This window comes from Monodelphis domestica, chromosome 5, assembly GCF_027887165.1.
Source record: "Monodelphis domestica isolate mMonDom1 chromosome 5, mMonDom1.pri, whole genome shotgun sequence".
Taxonomy (NCBI): domain Eukaryota; kingdom Metazoa; phylum Chordata; class Mammalia; order Didelphimorphia; family Didelphidae; genus Monodelphis; species Monodelphis domestica.
Window position 1 is genome coordinate 100602726 of NC_077231.1, and position 24348 is coordinate 100627073.

Below are 24348 nucleotides of genomic sequence, written 5' to 3' on the forward strand. Positions count from 1 at the left end.
GCACAGCCAAGATGGCAGGATAGCAGGGAAATGCTAAAACTGCTCTGAATATCCTCCCAAACTGGTCTTGAAAGAGCATCTCAAAAGGACAGAAGTCAAAGCAGGATGAGTGAGGGGGCTCTTACACTAAACACAACGTGAAAGGTAGGCAGAGAGAGTGGATTTCCATGATATAAGGGAGTAAAGCTGCACAAGGAAAATCACAGGCCAACCCCCTCCCCCCCCACCCCCTCCCCTCTAATTACCATGCCAGATGCAGTGCCAGGACCAGGGCAACCTCAGGATTCTAGGACACTGGCTGCACTAACAAAAAAGCACCACAGACCTACCCCTAGAGGCTCCAGGCCATGACAGTGAGATTCAGAGCTCAATAGCTCTGGGCTCACTCAGGTCTCTATGGCAGTAGCAGTGGAGATAGCCTCAGGACAAAACACTGCAAAGTGGACTACACCCCCCAAAAAAAAAGCACTGCAGACCTCTCCCTGGAAAACTCAGATGCTGAAGGTAAGGTTCAGAGCTCCATAGCACTGGCCTCACTCAGACCTCTGACCTGGAAATGAAGATAGCCCCAAGGCAAAACCCTTCAAGCCAGAAGCTAAGCTAGAAATGACCAGCAACTTGCAAGACTCTCAGTCCTCCAGTGGAGAAAATGAGTAAACAGCAGCAAAAAAAGCTCTTGACCCAGGAAAATTTCTACGGAGAAAAAGAGCAAAAAACCCAGAAGCATCAGGAGAGAGGGAGAAACAAGAAAACACAGGCAAACTCTCCAAAAAATGGAAACTAGTCACAAGCTCTGGAGGAACTCAAAAAGGAAATCAAGAACCAAGTAAGACAGATAGAAGAAAAATAGGAAGAAACATGGTGGGGGGTGGGGTGGGAATGAAAGTATTGCAAAAAGAAAATAACAGCTTAAAAGGCAAAATTGGTTAAATGGATAGAGAGCTACAGAAATCAAATGAAGTAATAAGTATAATAAAAATCAGAACTGACCTGCTAGAAGAACAGGCAAAAAAGTCTATTGATGAACAGAGTGCCATCAAAAGTAAAATAGACCAAATGGAAAAGGAGAATCAAAAGATCATGGATGAAAATCAGTCTTTAAAGACTAGAACTAGGCAAGTAGAAGCTAATGACTTCACAAGGGATCAAGAAAGAAAGAAAAACAAAATCAAAAGTGAAAAAAATAGAAGAAAACATACAATCTTTCATTGGGAAAAAATAATCTGGAAAATAGATCTAGGAGAAACAATTTGAGAATTATTGGACTACCTGAAAGTCAAAACCAAAAAGTAAAAAGTCTAGACATCATATTACAAGAAATTATCCAAGAAAACTTCCCTGATATTCTTGAACAAGAGGGAAAAATAGACATTGAAAGAATCCACAGATCACCTCCTGCAGTAAATCCCCAAATGACAACTCCCAGAAATACTATAGCCAAGTTCAAGAGCTTCCAGGACAAGGAGAAAATACTGTAAGTGGCCAGACAGAAAAAAAAAATTCAGATATCATGGAGCCCTAGTCAGGATTACAGAGAATCTAGCAGCTTCCACACTGAAGGACCACAAGGCTTGGAATATGATATTTCAGAAGGCAAGAGAACTGGGTCTACAACCAAGAATCACCTACCCATCAAAACTGACTATATACTTTCAGGAGAAAGTATGGAAATTTAATAAAAAAGATTTCCAAGCGTTCCTAAAGAAAAGACAAGGATTAAAAAGAAAATCAGATGTCCAAATACAAATTTCAAGAATATCATAAAAAGGTAAATAAGAGAAAACATTTAAGGGTTTCAATAAGACCAAATTGATTATATTCCTATACAGAAGGCTTGGGTTCAGATATTAGCTCTTCCATTTACTTATAGTGTGACCTTGGACAAGTTGCTTCTTTCTGCTCCTCAGTTTCCTCAGTATAAATGAGAGAATTGAACAAGAATGCACCTGGGGTCCCTTGGTCTCTAGATCTCTGAGCCTATGAATGATCTGAAGGAGCAGGAATAACCTGTGCTTGGACCAAGGGGCCACAGTGAACAAGGCACAGTCCCAAAATGACTGAATGAACTATAAAAGGCCTTGAAGAGGAATGTGGATGGAAAGTCTATGCTTCAGTCCCTCTCTGGGCTATAGAAGGAAGCAGTAGTCTAGTCCATGGACCCATCCTCCATCCCATAACCTTCCCAAGAGGCAACCTACCAGACTGATAGAGATAACACAAAAGATCTAGATTCTATTCCCAGCCCTTAAACTATTGAGTTTACTATGTGATCTTAGATGACTTATTTTCCTGCTCTTTAAAATTAGAGGGTTGATGTTTGTACAAAGATATTTATAGCTGCACTTTTTGTGGTGACAAAAAAATTAGAAAATGAGGGGATGTCCCGATTGGGGAATGGTTGAACAAATTGTGGCATATGAGGGTGATGGAATACTATTGTGCTATAAAGAATGATGAACTGCTTCATTTCTATAAGAACTGGAAAAATCTCCATGAACTGATGCAGAGTGAAATGAGCAGAACCAGGAGAACATTGCACACAGGAACTGTAATTGACCTTGCACTAAAATCAATGCAAAGATCCAAGACAATCCCAAGGAAATTATGAGAAAGATGCTATCCACATCCAGAGAAATAACTGTGGGAGTAGAAATCCAGAAGAAAACATATGATTCATCACTTGTTTATATGAGTGTATGATTTGGGGGGTTATTTAATTACAAAAATGAGTAATATGGAAATAGGATTTGAGTGATAATATATGTATAACCCAGTGGAATTGCTTATCAACTCCTGAAGCAGGGAGGAAAGAAGGGAGGGAGACAACAAGAATCATGGAACCATGGGAAAAGAAATTTAAAAATTAAAAAAATTTTTAAATGAGGGGGTTGGACTTGGCCTCTAAGTACCCCCTCTGAGTATGGGAGTTCCCAAATCTTCACCCTGATCTCCCTGTTTCTCCAGTCCTAAAGCCCTCCCTGCTCCATTCTTTCCAGGCCTGTATCTCCTCCCAGCTCCTGTAGCCTGTGACCTCAGAGGAGAATGAAGCTTCTTGCCATGGCCTCAACCCATCAGACTCTAAGCGAAAGAGGCAGTCTGAGCCCCGGGTCAGGCATCTCCAGGACCTCTTTCTCTGGGGAGGGGGTCCTTGATGCTGTTGCTGTCTGCTGATCTGTCTTAGGCTCTATCTTCATAGTGACTCTATTGCCAACTCCCTAACTTTCTCCTCTCCCCAGTTTCCTTCACCAGAGGCTCCACTCCCAGCTGACTCCCTTGGGCTCCATCTCTTTTCACTAGAAAAAAGTAGGATCCTGGGCCTTGTATAGGGGACATGAGGGAAGACCCACTCTATGACAAAATAGGATCATGGCCTGGAAGAAGATTGGCCAGCCTCTGGGTTTTCACCGATCATAGAATCAAAGTTCTACAGCTGGAAAAATGAAAGAAAAAATATATGAAAAGAAAAAGAAACAAAATAAGAACAAAAAAATTAAAACTAAAGGAAAAAAGAAAACCAAAATGAAACAAAGAGTTAAAGGAAGTTCTATAGCTGGAAGAGACTTTACAGATGAGGAAACTAAGGCAGAGAATGCCTCGGCCAGAGTGATGTAAATGCTAAGTGTTTGAGGCAGGATTTAAACCCAGGTATTCCTGACTCCAAGAACTAAACCTGACCCACTACTCTCACACATTCCTTCTTTAATCTATACTGTGCTTTATGGGGACTTTGCCAACATCCCTCTAAATTATCGAAGTGCCTGGCACATGGTAAACTCTTAACAAATACCGGTTGACTTGACTAGATTTGACCTCACCCTACCAGAACTGTTGGAAATGGACCAGAATTCCATCAGAGATGGAAACAAGTTGTCCTAGTCCAGAGAGTGCTGAACTTGGAGTCAGGGAGACTTGAGTTCGAATCCATGGTTCGCTCTTAAAATTCATACACAAACAGGAATCTCCTTGTAATACACAGGACCAAGAACCCTTCTAATCTATGTTGTAATCTTGCTCATAACATCCTGGACTCCAGAGAACTCTAATCCATAACTGGATATTGTCATTTAGTCGTGTCTGACTCTTTGGGACCACATTTGGAGTTTTCTTGGCAGAGATGCTAGAATTGTTTGCTATTTCTTTCTCCAGTTCATTTTACAGATGAGAAAACTGAGGCAAACAGGGTTAAGTGACTTGCCTAGGGCCACATATCTAGTAAATGTCTGAGGTCAAATTTGAACCCAGGACCTTACAACATCAGGTCTGGCTCTCTATACACTATGCCACCAGGGGGAAGCTAGGTGGAAAGAGAGCCAGACCTGGAGATTGGAGGTCCTGGGTTCAAATGTGACCTCAGATACTTCCTAGCTGGGTGACCCTGGGCAAGTTACTTAACCCCCACTGCCTAGCCCTTATCCCAATTCTGCCAATATTTAGTATTGATTCTGAGACAGAAGGTAAGAGTTAAAGCAAAAACTCTTAGGTGGGTCTCACTTATGCCTTTACATATATTATTTCACCTCAATTTCACAACCTCAGATGGAGGCCCCAGAGTGGTTATTATGACTGTTTTACAGATTAAAAAACAACAAACTGAGATTTAGAGTTGTGATTTGACCAGGATCACACAGCTAGAAAGTGGCAGAACTAAGAGGCAAACCTGATTAATCAATCAACACTCAGTCAATAAATATTTATTAAATACCCATGTGACAAGTGGTCAGCTAGGAGATGAAGTGTATAAAGCTTGAGCCTGGAGTCAGGAAGACTGGAATTGAAATCCTACCTTAGATTCTTATTGGCTCAGTTACCCTGGACAAGTCATTTGTTTGCCTCAGTTTCCTCATCTGTCAAGTAAGCTGGAGAAAGAAATGGTGAATGCTTCTGGCATCTTTGCCAAGAAAACTCCAAATGGAGTCACAGAAAGTTAGACGTGACTGAACGACTAAACACAACAAGAATGGGCCAGGCACCTTACTAAGCCCTCGTGAAGCACCTCCTATGTGTAAGGTCCTGGGCCAGGCACTGGAGATACAAAGACAGAAAAGAAACAATCTTGGCCATCCAAGAATCTTACATCCTATTTCAGGAGAAACAACCTGTACATAAATAGGGGAGAGCAAAATTAGGATGAGGAAAGGAGAGGCTAAGAAAAGAGCTGAGTCTTAAAGAAAATGAGAATTCTAAGAGGAGAGGAAGGGAAGAGAGTACATTCCAAGCATGGGGCACAGCTGAGGCAAAGGCGGGGAGATGAGAGATGGAATATCATCTATGAGGAATGGCAAGTAGGTCCGTTTGGCTGAAACTCAGAGTATCTGTAGAAAGGCTCGAAAGCTAGTTTGGATCCCAGAATCTCCAACATCCCATCCAATCCTTTTTCCACTTCACCAGAGCAAAGGAAGGGACTTAGGCAAGGTCTTGAAGAACAAAAGGAATCTGGATATACAGAGAAAAGGGAAGAAATCCATTCTAAGCTCATCTCTCTTCCACATGGAAATATTCACTAAGTCCTGCAAAAACTTATAGTAATCTAGGCACAGTCAAAATTCTATGTGATAGGGCAGTTAGGTAGCTCAGTGGATAGAGCACCAGACCAGGAGATGGAAGGTCCTGGGTTCAAATCTGACCTCAGATACTTCCTAGCTATGTGATCCTGGGTGAGTCATTTAACTTTAATTGCCTAGCCTTTACCTCTCTTCTGTTGATAGTTGGCATCAATTCTAATAGAAGGTAAGGCTTTTTAAAAAAAATTCTATGATTCTCACTTATGCTAAGGAAGATTGCCAATGCTTTGTCTCTGCATTCAGAGGCCCTGGGTTCAAATCCTGTTTCTGATGCTACCTCGGTGACCGTGGGCAAGTCATTTCTATGGGTCCATTTCTTAGGATGAGGAGGTTGGACAAATGGTCTCTAAGGGCCCTTTTAGCCCTAGATCCAGGGTCTAATGACAGCTCCCTACCAGCTTTTCTCAAAGCAGACAAGAAGCTCTGGCTCCTGAACAAAGGTCTCCGGGTCCTTTCTTCCAAACACATCTTCTCCCCCACCTGCAGCCCCTAAAAGGGCAAATGCTCTGGTGTTTCAAGGTTTGTCCTCTTACCCACCAGCTCTACTGGGCTCAGCAAAAAATTCAATCAACATAGCGAACCCTGCGCAGGCAAAGAGTACCGAGCTACTCCCCTCTCCCCTGCCTCACAAGATGATGATGATAATAATAACAACAATCCATCTCTCAGTCATTTACAAGGCATCCCTTGGGGGTCCCACCCTGTGTTCCCAGTGGCTGCGCACTCTACAGAAGAAGATTCCATCCTGCCTCGGAGGATTGAACAATGTGATGGCAGAGACAGGAAGCAATAGCAAACTAGGGAACAATAGCAGCCAGGACAGAAAACAAAAGGACGGGTATAATCATACAATGTTAGAGCTATAACTGGCCTCCCAGAACAGACTGCCAGGCTTGGGAGGGGCCATCTTAGAACAAAGGATGTCAGTCCTAAGAGGGACCTGAGAAAACGGAATGGAGGGGCAAGGGGGAGGGAGAGGCTTCGGAGCCCAGAATGGCAGAGCTCTTCATGTCGGAGGTCTAAAATAAATAGTAGAAGAGCTGGGAGGGACTTTAGGCGATGGCAGAGATGAAATAGGACTTAAAGCAAAAAATATCAGTTAGAAGAGATCTTAAAGCATATAGAGTAATAGAGCTGGGAAGAACCTTGGAACAGGGAATGTCACAGCTGGGAGGGATTCTAGAACTAGGAAGGTCAGAGCTGGGAGGGGGCTTAGAACAAGGAATGTCAGAGCTGAAAGAGAATTTAGAGCAGGGAATGTCACAGCTGGGAGGGATTCTAGAACTAGGAAGGTCAGAGCTGGGAAAGACCATAAAACGGAATTTGAGAGCTGAGAGAGAGCTTAAAATGGGGAATATCACAACTGGGAAGGGGTTTAGAACAGGGAATGTCAGAACTGGGAAGGACCAGAGAACAGGGAATATCAAAGCTGAGAGAGGCTTTAAAACATGGAATATCAGAGTTGGGAGGGGACTTAGAACAGAGAATGTCAGAGCTGGGAGGGACCTTAGAATTTGGGGTGTCAGAGCTGGGAGGGACCTTAGAATTTGGGGTGCCAGAGCTGGGAAGGGCTCTAAAGCCTCAGCAATCCAACCTGTTCAGTGATGTAATTGCAGAGTCTCAGGGCTGTGGCCATTGAAAAAAGAGATAGAGATTGAGGAGACAAGGAAGAGTATGGCAGAGGTGGAATGTTTTGATTGTCCCAGTGTCCTTCTATTATTTTCTAGGCTCCAAAGGTTTCTCTCCCTCCTCCCTTCCCTCTCCCCATTCTACTTCCCTTTCCATGGTGGGGGTGAGGAAGGCCTGAGCCATGTCCAGCAGCTGACTTGCCATAAAGAATGATGGGTAAAGGGCACACCTCCTGCCCAAATGGCCAACACTGGCCAAAGACAAGAAGCTTTTAGAGACATAGATGGGTGGATTGACAGCCACCATGAAAGCCAAAAGATGGATCAACAGGCAGACTCAAAGGGAGACTAGCTGAATCTTGACGGACCTGTGAGTGTGGGTGTACAGATAGCTAGGCTAACTAGAAGATGGATGGATAGACAGAGTGCTGAACAGAGAGACAGGTATCCAGTTGTATAGCCTAGCAGAGGGTAGAGAGAGGCAGAGGAATGGAGGCGTGTCATCAGGTGAGTTGACAGACAGATAGAAAGAATAGGCAATACCAGGGTGGAGGAAGGGGATGCCACCCTAACTTGAATTGGAGACCAGCCCTGACCTTCATGGACAAGCCATTAGGGTGACTGAGTGAACACTACCTTTGTGGAAAGGGTAGTGCCATCAACATTGTCTCCTCTTCATTCTGTGTCCATTCTCCAGGACCCAGACCACTTTCATGCATTCCCCACTCTCAGTCCTTCTGGTCTGAGACATGGAAGCTAGCTAGCCAGGGGAGTCTATGACCATGGCCTGAAGAGTGATCCCCCAACCTTCCCTGGAGAGGAAAAGAGATGGGGGAGGGGAGATAGGAGGCTGCACTTTCCCCAAGGTAGTCTCCCCCTGCCCCCATCTGGAAGGGATTTGTTCTGCATTCTGCAGTCCAGGGATGATGACTGTGCAGCCCACACTTAACCCTTGAGCTGCACCCAGGCTGTTGACAAAGATGTGCTGAAGATCTGGCTGGCCCAAACTCATTCTAACGCTGTTCAATTGCTTGAGGAAGGATCATTGGTAAAGACAGATTGGACCTGACATCTACCCCTTCTCCTCCTTCAAGAGGACAAACTAAGGCAGAAAAACCCAGAGTCGAGACATTCATAGATTCCATCCAGAGAGACAGACAGACAGACAGACACACACACACACACACACACACACACACACACACACATACAAAGAGAGACAGAGAGGAGGGAAGGAAGGAAGGAAGGAAGGAAGGAAGGAAGGAAGGAAGGAAGGAAGGAAGGAAGGAAGGAAGGAAGGAAGGAAAGAAGGGAGGGAGGGAGGGAGGGAAGGAGAGAGAGAGAGAGAGAGAGAAAGAGAGAGAGAGAGAGAGAGAGAGAGAGTGAGAGAGAGGGAGGGAGGGAGGGAGGGAGGGAGGAAGGGAAGGCGGAAATTTCCTTTAAAGTACTTATATTTCAAGGGAAGGCAGTAGATATAGAAAGCTGTGCCCAAGGAGGGTCATTTTGGTAAGCAAATTATAAGAATGTTGAAAAGGGTCATTGGGGAGGCACACCACCACCCTGACTTAGATCAGGGTTTCAGAACTAGACAGGGGAATGAGGGAAGGTGAAGAGGAGGAGAAGGATAGACAGCTGGAAAAAAAATGTTGAGAAATGGTAGGGGTAGGGTAGTCCCCACTCAGGACATCAGGGTCCTTTGGCAGCAGTGCAGGAGATAAAAGGATCGAAGCCTGAAAGGTAGACATCTCTGGTCTGGGTAGCAAGGCAATTAGCTGGCCAAAAGATGGTCAGGAATGAAATGTGAAGTATCTGTGGAAGTAGAGGTAAGTAGGGAGTCACGAATTTCACCCTGTAGGTTCCCCCTCCCCCAGCCATGCCCATTCCTTATAATAAAAGGGAAAAAAGCTTAGCCAGCTTAGCTAAAACATCAAGCAAGTCCTATGGTCTGTTCATGCCCCACACCCAGAAGCCCCCAGTTCTACAAAGAAGTCTGAGAGGTATGTTCTCTGGTATTTCCTCCCTTGCTCCCTCCCTCCCTCTGCTTAGCCTCCCCAGACTCCTCTGCCTCTTCAGATTCTTGGTTTCTTTTGGCGCAGTAATATTCCATGACATGCATGTCCCACAATTTGCTTAACCATCCCCAATCGATAAGCATTGACTTGACTTCCAGCTCTTTGCTTACTACAATAAGCATTTTAAAGTGGGCAATTTGAGCTCCTCCAGAAGGATGGATGGAAAGTAGGGGGTCATTGATTTAAAACAGGAAGAGTCCTTAGATAGCATCTTATCCAACCCTCTCATTGTCAAAAGCAGGAAACTGAGGCCCACAGAGGACACAAAGCTTGCCAGAGGGACATATATCTTAGAAGCAGAACCAGGAGTTCAGCCTAGGTCCAGATCCAGAGCCCAAGAAATGGGGCTATTCTTAGGGCAAAAAGATGAGGGTTCTCTAGAGGCCATGCCAAAAGGGGTCTGTTGTGGAGTTAAGAAGGGTCACCCTGCATCCTCAGGGAGCTCATGCTCCCCACCCATCCAGCCTCTTGCTTGGGGTGAATCCCCAGGACAGACCCCAGTATTGCTTTCTTTACCCGTGGTAATCCTTGTGAGCCACCTCTGCCAGTACCAGAGACCAAGTTCAGAGGTTTTAACCTTTTTTTAACCAAACAAAAACCTTAAGGAATTTACATTTTACTGGAGGAGGAGGTTGGGGGGGGGGGTAGGGGTGGGGAGACATCACTCAAATTTAGTTGGCAATTTGAACTCTCATTTTATACAAATATCTATACCTATGTGTGTGTGTGTCCCTATTCTCTATTTTCTTCACCCCCCCCCCCGACTCTTTAAACTTTATTCCAGCTATCTGCCCTTCTTTCTCCTACCCCTGCTGCTCCCTATTCACTTCCCCCATCCCTCTGCCCAGTTCTGAAATCCTGATCAAATCATCTGATTCGAGAACCTCACAGATCCTGGAAAGAAATCCTAGGCTCCTTTCCCCTTTGGTGCCCTGCCCCTATGCTCAGCCTCCCCTCCCTTTTCCCTGCCACTCTCCCCCCACCTCTGTCCTAGTGGCAGGAAAGCTGGCCAGAGGGATGGGGCCACTCCTCTAGGTCTGTGCTCAGACCCTGAGGAGTCCCTCTGTGCCACAAACACTCAGATTCTGATTTCATCCCCCCTCTCAGCAATCCAGGTAGCAACTCACTGGCCAGCGGGATCAGGGATCGTAGATTCAAAGCTAGAAGCTGCCTTGGAGGCCCTCTGGACCAACCTCCAGAATCTACAGAGAAGCCAACTGAGGCCCAGAAGAGGAAACTGACTGGCACAAGGTAGGGAGGGGATGAGCCGAGTTTCTAACTCAGGTCCTCTGATTCCGAAATCCACCCAGAACATACTGCCTTCTCTGTGGCCAGGGAGAAGGAGGAATGAGATGTCAGGGGAGTAGGGCCTCCAAACCAGGGTCCTGGCCCATGGCCAACGCGAGGTTACTGCCTGTCCACACCACCTGGCCACTAACCTCGGTCCCATGAGATCAGAGATTACATTTCTCCAGGAGAAAGAGACGGTAGAGGCCATTGTGTCCAACTCCCTGGCCCTTTTACAAATGAGGAAACTGAGGCTCAGACAGGACGATCTCAGTTTCGGCAAGGGGAGGGGGATCTCTAACAGAAAGAGAGGCGTGTTTGTATGTGTGTTTGGGAAGGGAGGGGATGGACGAGAGTAAAGGCCTGAACTCCCCTCCCCGGGACGGCCCAAGCAAATTCTTGCTGTCTTCGTTCCTTGGAGGGCATTGGCCACTAGCGGGCTGAGATCCCGCCCTGCCCTCCACGCCCCCCTCCCTTTTCCTCCTACTCCCTCCCTCCTTCCCTCCCCTCTGGCTTGAAAGCCAGCGCTTGGGGTGGCAGTGGGACTGGCCGGGACGGACGGACAGGCGGCCGCGGGAGGGCAGGGCACCGCTGCTGGCTCGGGGAGGCCCAACCAGCCAGGGAGGAAGGAGCTTTTGGTATCCCCCGCCCCAGCCGCCCCACCCCACCCCCAATCCTGCGTGCATCTGCCTGGAGTGCCCGGGGGCAGGGCGGCCGAGACTCGCTGGGGAGGTAGAGAAACTGCCGCCACCGCTCCAAAGTTTCTTTTCCTCCTCTGCCGGGAAAAACAAACCAGCCCCCAACCCAGAGAAAGCCAGAGAGAGGTAAATGTGCCCATTTCTGCTGGGGCTAGGAGGAGTGGGGTCAAGGTGCCCACCTCGGGCAGCCCTGGAGGGCTGCACGGGGAGGCTCACCCGCACAGAGTTAGGCTCTCTGCGGGGAACCATTCTGTGCGGGGCAGTGTGGGTGGGAGTTGCCTGGGCCAGGCTGAAGGCTTTAGAGGAGCTTCCCCGGAGCTGGAGATTTTGAGGGGGGGGGGGGGGCGGAGGATCCTTGGAGGAGAAGCGAGTGAATCAGCGGTCGGGGCCCCCCCAGAGGGCTGGGCATAGGGAAGAGGCTGGAGCCCGGGCTCCACCACCCCCCGCTCCTCATTCCAGCGTCTCAGACAGGAAAGGGAGTCGCGGCGGGGGGGGCGGGGGGGGGGGAGGCGGGGGAGAGGAAAATGCTGTGCGAGGATTTTCTGCCCCGGACTAGGAGTCCGCGGCTGGCTACACCCCCACCGCCTTCATGCCCCCACCCTTAGATGCCGGCACTGAGAGCGGGAAGGAAAGAGGGGGGCGGGGGAAGGCTGACGGGACGGACAGAACTGGAGGTTTGCCCTGACCCTCCAGTCCTCTCTCCCCGCCGACGCCCGGTCCGGGCCAGTCGCCTGCGCGTTCCATACCCTTGGATTTGGGGAAAGCCGATGAGGTCAGCTCCCGTCCAGTTCCCCCGCCCAGTTGGGGATCTCCCTACTTCTCACCCCCCCCCCAATACATTGGAGAGTCTCTTCTCCTTGGGGTCCCCTCTCTCCTTCCCTGCCCAAGCCACAGCCAACAGCTGGGTAGAAGGACCTTTCTCCGAGAGGAGAAACCATGTCCCGGGGGAAAGGCAGAGGGGGAGGGGGGATGAGAAAGGGAAGGGGAAGGGGGAAGGCTTCTCTGCTCAAGGTGACAGGAAAAGAGAGCGGATGGGACTGGACGGGACGGGACGGGACGGGAAGGGAAGGGAAGTCGGTGGTAGGCAAGGAAGCCTGGAGGGGAGGGGCTGCGACCGAGCTGGAGGTGGAAGAGTTAATTCCAGATGTTGGAGAGGACCTTCTAGCTCCGCGTGTAAGTTTAGTTCCTACTGAGTGCTCTGCGCTGAGGGCAAAATAGATGCCTGCATCCATTCTACTGGGGGGGGGGGGGGGGGTGCGTCCCACCCGAAAACTGAAACGGTCTTAAGCCTGCAGAAGGGCCACGGGGCCTCGGTTTGTGGCCCTCGGGGAAAAGCACGGCATCTCTGGGCCTCAGTTTCCCCACGTGGAAATGGTGGAGCGGATGGAGGAGGCCGGAGGAGGGAATTATCTTTGCACTACCTGCCTCGCCGGTTTGCGGCTACTGGTTTACATCCACAAAAATGAAAGGGGGCGGGGGGAGCAGGAGTCACCCATTCTTTCTCCCCTCAGGGTGAAAGGACTCTTAGGGACACTGTCCAGGACCTCCCCAGACCTCGCTAAGGCTTGTCCATCAGACCAATTGGCATGGGGGGAGGTAGGAGGGAGGGTTATGAATGATCCCTGCCATGCTCTGCCCAGGCTGTCCTCTCCCTGCCCCCCCTTCCAGCCCGCCTGAGGATCCCTCGCACTCCCTGGCACCCTGGCACCACGCTCTCGGTCACTGCCTGGCCAGAGTTGGGTGCCGGAGCTGTCTCCAGGCTGTGACCTCTCTGTCGGAGGCCCGAAGAACACGTGGCGCCGGGGCGGCGGCTTGACCCTCACACAATAGGGGCAGCACCCAGGGAAAGAGGGTGTGGATACCTTCATCCTGCGCTCTGAAGCTATGCGACCTTGGGCCAATCACTGTCCCCCTCTGAACCTCAGTATCTTCCTCTATAAAATACCGGGGTTGCACTAGTTGTTTTCTAATGGAGCCTTCCAGTTCCAAGTCCCAGGATCCCAAGAATATTCTGGCCTAGGGTAGTCCTGGAGACTAACTAGCAAGCCTTTGCCTCTCCCCCTGTGAGTCCGCTGCCCGGTACCTTCTAGCTTGGAGCCCCCGGCTGCCTGGCCTCAGAGCTGCAAAGGCGCCCCCTACCTTCGGCTTAGGGTTCCAAAGAGGCTCTTGGGACTTAGATCCGGAGGGCACTTAGGAATCTCCTAGTTATGGGGTTCTAAATTAACCTGGAGCTGTGAATTTCTCTTTTAAGATATTTTATAGCTATTTTAAAATATAATTGGTTTAATTTGCAATCATTCTACCAGGGCTTTTTTTTTTTTTTGCAAACAAACAAAAATTCAATACAATTCAATTAATATTTACTAAGGACCTTTTATGTGCCAGGCACTATGCTAAGGTTTGGAAGGTTGTGACTTACCCAGGGTCATGCTGCTACTAAAAGGGATTGAAGGATTACAAAATACTGTCCTACTAATAACTCTCTACAAGGATTACCATATCCATTTCACAGATGAGGAAACTGAGGCTGAGATTATCCAGAATTACATGGCTTTTGTTCAGTCATATTTGATTCTTTGTGACCCCATTTGGGATTTTCTTGGCAGTCACTGGAGTAGTTTGCCATTTCCTTCTTCAGCTCATTTTTAAAATGAGGAAACCGAGGCCAACAGGGTTAAGTGATTTGTCCAGGCTCACCCAACTAGTAAATGTCTGAGGCCAGATTTAAACTCAGGTTTTCCTGACTACTTCAGACATGACACTCTACCCATTCTGCCATGACTCACAGGGCTAGTCACTGTGAAAGACAAAGGCAAGATTTGAACTCAGGTCCTCCCGATTCCAGCCAGTTCCTTTTCCCTGATATCCTTTGCCTCTCAGGAGAGTCAACCCTGTAGGTAAATGAGGGTTAATAATAAGCCCTCTCAGGTGTATACTTAAAGCTCTTTCCCATCAATTATCTCATTTGGTCTGCGGGTGGAACAAAGTTGATTATCCCCATTTTAAAGATAAAAAAATTGGCATCCAGAATTGAGGTGATTTCACCACAGGTCACTCAGCCAGTAAGTGTCAGAGAGGATTGTGGGATGTCAGAGAAAGCTTCACAGAGCGGACTGGACTGCAGTAGCTGTACCACAAGAATGTGGAGGCTTCATTTAAGTAGGGAACTCGTAGGGAAGAAACTTCTCCAATGCAGACTGATGGCGGCTCCACCACCTGGAGCCTTCCAGTTGCCCAGGGCATTATGATCTCATCCATTCCAACCCTGTCATTTGACAGATGAGGAAACTGAGGTTCAGGAAGAAGTGAGTCATCCTGGGTCACTCAGTCAGCTTGGATCTAAGCCTGCCTCCAAAGCCCTGGACTAGGTCCTTTGGACTCCTGGGCTCTCTGTCTCTGATCCTATGTGTCAGACACACGACAGGAAGCCAGGAGAGTACTCTGAGCCTGACCCTCCAAGTACCAGATCACAATGACTCCTGAAGAAGAGTTGGGGATTATAGTGTTAAGAGAAGAGGGAAAATGACCCTCCACCCTGGCTGCAGAAGGGCCCTTTGGGAAGAGTCTTAGAGGGCTTCTTCTGATCCAAAGAAGTGACTTATCTAAGGTCACATAATCAGGATATGTCAGGTGCAGGTATTAATAGCCAGCATTTATAAAGGGTTGACTTTGTGCCAGGCACTGTGCTAAGCACTTTATAACAAGCCCAGGAAGTATGATTATCCCCATCTTACAGACAGGAAAACTTGAGGTAAACAGGTCATGACTTGGCCAAGATCACACACCTAGGAAGTATCCAAGATCAAATTTGAACTCACAACTTCTTGACTCCAGGTCCATCACCCTCTCCACTTCTGCCATCTAGATGTCCCAGGTGTTCTGACTCCAGAGACTGAGAACTCTTCCCACTGTATGGAAGGGAAGGAGAGTGATCAGTGGATGACTAGTTTGGGGCAACTAGGTGACTCAGTGGACAGAGTGCCAAACTTAGGAGAATCTGGGCTCAAATGTGTCCTCAGACACTCCTAGCTGTGTGACCCTGGGCAAGTCACTTAACTCCCATTGCCTAGCTTTGATCACTCTTCTGCCTTGGAACCAATCCACAGTATTGATTCTAAGATGGAAGGTGAGGGTTAAAAAATAGATGGCTGCTTAATTTCAGGAATATCCACTATGAAGAAATACAGCACTGAAAGCAGTATTCTTCCCACCCCCCAAGCCCTTACCTTCCATCTTCAAATCAATACTGTATATAGGTTCCAAGGCAGAAGAGCAGTCAAGGCTAGGCAATGTGGGTTAAGTGACTTGCCCAGGGTCACACACCTGGGATGTGTCTGAGGCCAGATTTGAACCTAGGAACCCCCCCCCCCCCCCCCCCGTCTCTGGGCCTAGCTCTCTATACACTGAGCTACCCAGCTGCCCCCTAGAAACAATATTCTAATAGCAGAAATGGAGCTGGTTATGGTGTCAAAGGATCTGAAATCAAATCCCACCTAGATCTCCCTTCTGCCTGGGTAACCTTGGACAAATTACTTATGTTCTCTGGGTTTCCATGGCCTCGTCTGCAAAATGAAGGATTTGATGACTTCTGTAAGGCTTAAATGGTAGGAGTTTGACAAAAGCGAGGAAAGCAGTTGAATAAAACACAGTTTAATTCTAGAAGAACTACAGATAGAAAATACAAAGGAGGAAAGAGAGAATATTACTCTAATACTCCATGACTTCCTAGGACCTTCCCATGCTAAATCAATCCATCATCTGCTCTCTGCCTCAGTTTTTCCATCTGTAAAATTGGAGGGGGTTGGGGATTGGCCTTGATGACTGCTAAGACCCCTTCTCACCCCAGAACTCTCCTCTTGGGGTCTTAAAAAATAAGGCTCTTCTGGTATTTTGTATAGATGAGGCCCCGGAATCTTAAAAAGAGCTTTGTGAAGTAGATAATGAGAAATGTAAACTCCTGAGAGTGAAGGGACTTGCCCAGGAGTCCTCAGAACTCGTAGGACCACAGCTCTAGACCTGGAGGGAACCTCGGAAACGGGGCTTTGGAGCCCAAGGACCTCTGGCCTCATGCCCGGTCTGCTGGTCCCTAGCCAGGTGCTCTCCTTCCCTGGCCTCGAGCTCCCAATTCCCCCTCGTGCTCTGTGATCCCGAGTCTTGTCTTCACTTTCCGCCCTGTCCTCCTCCAGGTCTCCTCCCCCTGGAATTGGCCGGCTCGCTCGTCCCCAGCCAACCCCCCAGGAAGAAGGGAGCTGGCAGACGGCGCTAATCCCCCTGCCCTTCTAGACCGCGGGGCCCGTCCAGCCAGTCGAACCTGCTCCAGCTACATCCGGGAGAGCTCCGTCCCAAGTCCTTCCAAGCCAGGGCCATGGCTCCCCCACGAGCCGCACCCTCCAGGGCAGCTCGTGCTCCCTAAGAGCGGGACGGGGTAAGAAACCAGGACCCTCCGCCCGGGGCTTCCCGTTCCTCCCCCTCGACTCTCCGGGAAAGCCCAGTGCGCGAAGCCCCCTTGCCCATCGCCCTCCCAGGGCCCGTCGGCATGGACACGAGGAGGATGGAGCAGCCCAAGGCAGCCGGGCCAGCCCTGGGCTGGATGTCGGGCTCGCACAGGAAGAGGAGGCCCACGAGGGCCGAGCTGACGGCAGACATGATCAGCCCGCCCCTCGGCGACTTCCGCCACACCATGCACGTGGGCCGAGGCGGGGATGTCTTCGGGGACACCTCCTTCCTCAGCAACCACGGCGGGGTGGGCCGCGGCGGCGGCCGCTCCCCCCGAAGCTTCCTCCTCCGCACTCTGCAGCAGGTGCGGCGGGGAGGGCCTCCTTCCCGGGGGTCCACCTCCTCGGCAGCCTCCTCTCCTGACCCCCCGGCCATCTCGCCCATCATCAAGAATGCCGTGTCCTTGCCCCAGCTCCACCAGGCCGGCTACGACAGCATGGTGGTGAGCAAGCTGAGCTTCCGAGACAGCCCTCGGGGGTCCCCTGATGGACACCATGGCTATGGTAGGTGGAGCCTTCCTTCTCTCTTTACCTTCCCTCTTAGAATCCGTGCTGTGCATTAGTTCCAAGGCAGAGCAGTGGTCAGAGATAAGCCATGGTGGTCAAGTGACTTGACCAGGGTCACCCAGCTAGGAAGTGTCTGAGGCCAGATTTGAACCTGAGCCACCCAGATGTCCTTCCCTTTCACATTATTTTTATTTTTAGCCCTTACCTTCTGCCTTAGAATCAATACTGTGTTTTGGTTCTAAGGCAGAAGAACAATAAGGGCTGGGCATGGGGGGTTAATGGACTTGCCCAGGGTCACACTGCTAGGAAGTGTTCAAGTCAGATTTAAACCCAGGAGTTCCATCTCTAAGCCTGGCTCTCTGAGTCACCTGCTCGCCTTGCTTCACATTATTTTTGTGTTTCTCAGAACACTTCCAGGAAGCTCAGGAAGGTCTTAATGCCAACTTGTTCAGCTTAGGGGAAGGCAGAGAGAGCTAGAAGTTGAGCCCAAAGACCCGGGTTCAGATGCAGACTTTGGTTTTCCTAGCTGAGTGACCTTGGGCGAATCACTTAACCTTTGGACCTCCCTTTTCCCCTCTCCCAAATGAGGCTGCACTTTCTTCTCTGTGAAAGTCAGGCTGTACCAGACCGTGATAACTAACATTTTTATCTCGCTCGCTTTACAGTTTGCAAAGTGTCTGAACCTCCCCCACAGGCATTGCTATTTCCATTTTACAGAGGAAGAAACTGAGGCTCATGCCCAGGGTCACATGCCCATGGGTGTGGGAGGGCAGATCCTGAAGCAGGATGGCTCACTGCCCCTGTGTCACCCCTTCGGGCTCGGTCCCATGCTCCTGGAACATCTCCAGACCCTTCCAGGATTCCCATTCCAAAGCTGTGGGATCCAGGCTTCCATCATTGGGGGACGGACCTGGAAGGGGTCAGGAGCTTGCCTGGCCTGGAGACAGCCGTGGAGTGATGCTGACACCTTGTGGCAAAAAAGAAAAAATCACAAATCCCCAGAAATTGGGCTCGTCCCTTCCTCTAGACCTGGAAGGAATTTTTAGTCCAGACTCCTCATTTTACAAAGGGGGAAACTGAGGGCCACAGTACCCCAAATCCCTCACTTCAGGGGCGAGGAAACTAAGGCCTAAAGTACTTGTCCAAGGCTCAAGGCATACACAGTTCAAGGGTGGATTCCCTTAGTCCAGAACCAGAGATCTTTGCAAAGTACCAGGCTAATAGATCTGGGGGTTCAAGCCCAGTGGCCTGATCTAAGCAAGGTCAGTGCTCCCTGGTTTCCCCATCAGTAGACAGACACCCACAATGGCATGAGTGAATTCAGTTTAATTCAGTAAGGGACAAGACGTGGCCTTGAGTGACCATCAGCCCTTTCTGGCTGCTTTCTAAATAGTGGCACCAGCTCTTCGAGGTCTTTTTGACTTTGCTTCTTGTTCCTCTCACATTTGTTGTTCAGTATTTTAATCGTGTTCAGCTCTTCTTGATCCCTTTTGAAGTTTTCTCAGCAAAGATGCTGGAGTGGTTGGCTCTTTCATTTCCTTTTCCAGCTCATTTTTTCAAATGAGGAAACTGAGGCAAACAAGGGGAAGTGACTTACCCAGGGTCACATAGTTATTGAAGCCAGATTTTTAACTCAGGCAGATAAGCCTTCCTTTCCCACAATAGGTGCTTAATGAAGATGTATCGAATGAATGGGTCATTAGTCTGATCTGTAAGCAGAAAGGACTAGCACACATTGACAGCTAAGTGGTACCTTGGATAGAGCACTGGATCAGAAGTCAAGTAAGCCCTGATTTCAAATCCAGCCTCAGATACTTAATAGCTATGTGATCCTAGCCAAGTTACTTGCCTTCCTTCTCTACTATAAAATGGGGATAACAATAACAAACACCTCCCTCTCAGGGTTGCTGTGAACCTACACAAATTACTTGCCCTCTGTCTCAACTTTCTCCTCTGTAAAAAGGAAATAATAATAGCATCTCCCTCTTGGGGTTGTTTTGACCCTGGACAAATTACTTGCCCTTTCTCTGCCTCAGTTTCCTCTTCAGTAAAAGGGGAATAATAATAATAATAATTTCCCTCTCAGGATTGTTTCAAAGATCAAATGGGACCTATAAAGTGTTTTACAAGCCTAAGGTATTATATAAATGTCAATTATTGTTATTATGATTATCATCATCATCCTAATATCTAAACTGGTCCATACATGTGGGAGGTATATATTAGAAAGAGCCCTGAACATAAAAAGAAAGAGCCCTGGACAGAGGCAACACAATAGAAGGGCTGGAGAATTTCTAGGTTCAAGGCCTGATTCTGACTCATCTTGGCTGTATGTCCCTGATCAAGTCACTTCCTTTGGTGCCTCCAGACCCATCTCCAAGACTTTTTTGTTTAAACCTTTCTTTTCTGTCCTTGTAAGAACTCTAGGACAGAATGGAAAGGGCTAGACAATTGAGGTCAAGTGGTTTGCCCAGGGTCACCCAGCTAGGAAGGTTCTGAGGTCCCATTTGAACCTGGGTCTTCCCAATTCCAGGCCTGGCTCTCTATCCTCTGTGCCATCTAGCTGCCCCAGTTGACTGACTTCTATAGAACTCTAAAAGCATTGGCATGAACAGAGAGAATAGACACAAATCTCTAAGGTTTTAGGATTCACAAAGAGCTCTCCCCTCTGCCCATTTTAACAGGTGGCCAGACTGAGGCTCAGAAAGGTCAAACAGCTAGGAAGTAGGGGCTCAGGACCCACAGAAGTCCTTACTAAACATTTTTTCATTCATTCAACCCCAAGACTTCTTCTGAGTCCTAGCCCAGCCTCGTCCCCACTATAATTGGGTATTTCTGCCACCCCCGCAGGGCACAAACTCTGCGTGCCTTCGCCCAGACAGTTTCTCTGAACGGCCCAGCTGTGGTGACTCTTTCCCCGGTGACTGGCGAGCTCTCTGGCCTTTCTGCAGTTGAGCCGATGCTTAGGCAAAGGCCACATACTGTCTCTGATGGGGCGCCATCTCTCCACTCCTGCCAGGAGGCTCTGCCCACACACCGAAGCCAGATCTGCAAGGAGGAGGCTTCCATGGAGGCCAGAATGTTACTTTTTATACTAGACTCTCATCCACGACTCGCACTGTCTCATCTTTGCGGCTTGGTGCCCTGTCTGATCTTGGGCGAGTCCTCTGTAAAATGAGGGCTTGGGTTCCATGTTTTCTGAGCCAAGTAGTATAGTGGATAGAGTCAGAAGTACTCATCTTCCCCCGTTCAAATCTGGCCCCGGATATTTCCTAGCTGTGTGACCCTGGGCAAGTGACTTAACCCTGTGGGCCTCGGTTGTCTAATCTGTAAAATGAGCTGGAAAAGAGCGTGACAAGCTGCTCCAATATCCTGGCCAAGAAAGCCCCAAACAGGGTCACAAGAGTTAGAGGCTCTTAACTAAACAACAACCACAAGACTTTTGAAGGGCAGCTTCTAGAAACCCAGATCGTTAATCTCTCTCCAATCACTTTAAAGTCATGGTTCTCCCTGACACACACACACACACACACACACACACACACACACACACACACTCACACTCACACACACTCACACACACTCTCACACACATGCTGTCCAACATGACTGCCCCAAGAAGATTTCAGATAACATTTAAAGGAATCTCAAACAAGGAAAAGAGATCTGAAAATTCAGCTCAAGTCCTTCACTTTCCAGGATTGAACCACCAAGTCCCAATCCCGTCCCTCCTCCCTCTGGTGGTTCTATCAAGGGACCTTCTGCCTTCTACTGATAGCTTAATCCTTTCTCAGTGGGGAATTCTGGGTGCTGGCCTGGCTGCCAGACTCCTCTGGTGTATGGGTAAAGGAGAGATTGTCCCAGAGGGGTCAATGACCAAATCACTTCAGGGCCAGAAAAGCAATGATGCAAACCATGATCCTGAGTTAAGTTTGGTTATCATCCTTAATCCCTTTAAAAAAAGGACCTCTTTGTTCCTTTGTCCTGACCTACCAACCACCTTTCCAAAAGGGCTTTTTCCTCTTAGGAAAGGATTTTAAAGAAGAGTATTATGTTCTTCTTGGCAGCTAGGTGGTGTGGTGCTTAGCAAGGAAAATCTGAGTTCAAATCCAGCTTCAGGATACTTACTGGCTGTGTGACCCTAGACAAGTCACTTAATCCTTAATTGTCTTAGTTCTCCTGCAAGTGGGGACACATTAGAGAAAAAACCGACAACACTCTCCAGTATCTTTGCCAAGAAAATCCCAGAGTCAGACACAACCAAACATCAAACATTATTTCTTAATGTTTTCAAATATTCTTCCGTACTTTGCTGCATAACTTGAACAAGTCATTTTTCATCTCTGGGCCTCAGTTTCTAAATCTGTGACATGAGGGGTTGGACTGGATCCCCTCCATGTAACTGTAAATTCTATGAACTCAGGTTCTAGTTCCCCTCTTTCTTTTCCATGTCACTCTTCAGTAGGCCTCAGTTTCTCCTCCGTAAGATGAGGGAATCAGGCTAGATGGTCTCAGAGAGCTCTTCCAGATATAAATCTATGATCTGTATGGAATAGAATAGCATTTCTTGTAGTTCAGTTCCGTCTTGTGACCCCATTTGGGGTTTTCTTGGCAGAGATACCAGACTGGTTTGCCATGTCCTTTCTCAGCTCATTTTTCAGACGAGGAAACTGAGGCCAACAGGGTTAAGTGACTTGCCCAGGGTCATACAGCTAGTATGTGATTGAGACCAAATTGGAACCCAGGTCTTCCTGACTCCAAGCCTGGCGCTCTGTTCACTGTGCCCCCTAGCTGCCCGAGCATTTCTGAAGCCCTTATTCTGTGTCAGGCACTAGATTAAGTGCTTCCAACACAAATAGGAAACCGAGTCCCCACCTGTTCTGAAGGAGTTCTGATTCTCATCGGGAGAGGGGACACAATGCACGGAGGACAACTAGCGGGCTCTAGGGGTGCTCGAGGCCAGGCAGATGATGGTGGCCGTGAGCGCCCCTCAGGACCTCACTCAGCCTTTGTCCCTCCTTCCAGGTCTGGAGTCTGGATTCTGCACCATCCCCCGCCTCTTGCCCTCTGAAAAGCCGCTGGACAAGGACAGCTCCTTCCCTTCCGAGTCTGAGCTGCCTCGCTCGGACTCGGAGCCAGAGCTGCATCGCTCCGATTCTGAGCCCAAACTCCATCGCTCCGACTCGATGCTCTCCTTCCGCCTGGACCTGGGTCCCTCCCTCCTCAGCGAGCTTCTCAGCGCCATGAGCTTGTCGGAGGGGCCTGGGAAAGAGCCGGCCCCGACCACAGACCCCCAGCCCCCGGCCGCTGAGCCCCGGCCTCAGGGACGCTGCCCCAATGGGGTCTCAGCGGCCAAGAGCCCCCCCGGGGAGAAGCCGGGGATCCTTCCGGCCGAGAAGCCCAGGCCACCGGCCGGTCTGAACCCGGCCAGGGGACAGTGGGTGGGCAGCTGGGGCCCCAGGCCCCACTATAGCGAGGTGACCGCCCGGCAAGAGCTGGCCGGAGTGTTGCCTCAAAGCCGGGCCTCGTGGGAGAGCCAGGATGAGGGCCTGGGGCTCTCCCCCTGCTGGGCAAGGGGCAGCTCGGAGAGGGAGCCCCGGAGAGCCCCGGTGCCCAGCACAGTTCAGGCGAGCTCATTCCAGTTTGCCGATGAGGACGATGAGGTGAATATGTGAGCGTAGCCTGCTAGGACCCCGGCGCGGCACAGGCCTTCTCCCAGCCCACTTCGGAGGGCGCAGGGTTTAGGTGGAGCGGACGATCCCCATCCAGTAGGACAAGCCGCAAAGCCAGGGGTGCGGGGGAGGAGGGAAGAGGAAAAGGAACTGGCATCGCTTCCCATCCCCCCACCCTGGCGCTCTCCCTCCACCTCCCCACCCCAGGCCATGCCAGTCAGCGGGGGGCGGGGAGGGCAGAGACTGGGCCGGAGTCTCCCTCCCTGCCCACTCCCGTCCCCCCACCCTCCACCCAGGGCCTTCTCCCTTCCAGTGAGCAGTAGGAGTAGGTAGGAGGGGGCTGGAAGCGGGAGAGCTGAGACGGGATCTGGCCTGACCCCTGCAGCCGTGGGCACCAGATGCCCAGCTTCCTCCCATGCCGCTCCCACAGCCGAGCCGGGCTGACAGTGCAGCCTTTGTGGCGAGGGGAGAGCAGGGGAGGCAGCACAGGAGCCCATTGTCTTCATGACTACTCCTCGTGGCCCAGCCCCCGGGGGGTCCATTCCAGGCGGTGGGGGTGCCCCTGCCCCCGGGGTGACGGCTTCTCCACCCACTGCCGTCCCTTCCAGACTGTTGTAGACCCAGGACCAAAGGCCACCATGACCTCAGCCGGGAGGAATGCCTGGCCTTGGCCTGCCGGCCCCCCTGGGCTCTCGGGGTCCAGCCTGATTCAAAGAGGAAGGTTTGGGGTTTGGGGTTTCTGCTGGGGTTTTTTGGATACAAATTTGTCCCTCTGGAGGAGGCGGAAAAACTGTGTCTGTTGTCTGTCTTGCTCAGCAGCGGCCACCCTGGATCCTGGGCAGAGCCCAGCTCCTTCCCAGAGGAGGAGGGGACGCGCCGTGGGGCTAAGGGGCAGGGGCTTCCAGAGGCCTCCCCAGCTGGGAGCGTTGGGGGAAGGGGGCCGAGAGGTAATGAATAACAAGGCTGGAATGTCCCTGCCGATAAAGGCGCAGGTGTGTGCCTGTGTGCGAGAGATGGGGGAGCCAGGCCTTATCTCCCTTTCCGGGAACACGGGGCTTAGACCTGCCCCCAGGTGCCTGGCACTGGGTGCTGCCAGAAACAACAGCATCTCCCATTTCTGGAGAACGCCAAGGCTTACAAAGCACAATGGGCCTGTGAGGCAGAAGAGAGGAAGAGTCCTTTTTACACAGGAGGAAACTGAGGCCCACAGAAGCCAGGAAGAGACTCCCCCAAGACGGCATGCCTCGGGCTCCCTTCAGGTCCTCCCACTCCTCCTGGCCCCCTGCTCAGGGTGGGATAGTCATGGCTCAGACCTGGGGCTGCCCCCCGGCCAGCTGTGCTTGTGAGGAGGCTATTCTAAGGGCCCTGCTAGACCTGCCCCACACACAGCCCTTCCAGCTCAGTCATCCTAGGGTCCTCCCAGCCCTG

The 24348-nt window shown here is 50.0% G+C and overlaps 1 protein-coding gene across 2 annotated transcripts; it reads left to right on the forward strand.

Annotated features, from left to right (window-relative positions):
• Nucleotides 1–11055: 11055 nt before the first annotated feature.
• On the forward strand, nucleotides 11056–23710 carry CDC42EP1 (CDC42 effector protein 1). 2 transcript variants are annotated; one of them, XM_007503454.3, is made up of 3 exons: nucleotides 11056–11372; nucleotides 16433–17245; nucleotides 22274–23710. In XM_007503454.3, exons 2-3 carry the CDS (start codon nucleotides 16783–16785, stop codon nucleotides 22921–22923), a joined length of 1113 nt encoding a protein of 370 aa, XP_007503516.1. In that variant the 5' UTR covers nucleotides 11056–11372; nucleotides 16433–16782; the 3' UTR covers nucleotides 22924–23710. The 2 variants fall into 2 exon arrangements, with proteins under 2 accessions (XP_007503516.1, XP_056654879.1); XM_056798901.1 differs by lacking the exon at nucleotides 11056–11372 and adding an exon at nucleotides 12333–12419.
• The last annotated feature ends 638 nt before the right edge of the window (nucleotides 23711–24348 follow it).

What these genes read in the sequence shown, in the direction of transcription:
- CDC42EP1 (XM_007503454.3), top strand. Translation starts at nt 16,783, where the DNA reads ATGGACACGAGGAGGATGGAGCAGCCCAAGGCAGCCGGGCCAGCCCTG. An exon ending in TGATGGACACCATGGCTATG is followed by an intron (nt 17,246 to 22,273) that starts GTAGGTGGAGCC and finishes CCCTCCTTCCAG; the next exon opens with GTCTGGAGTCTGGATTCTGC.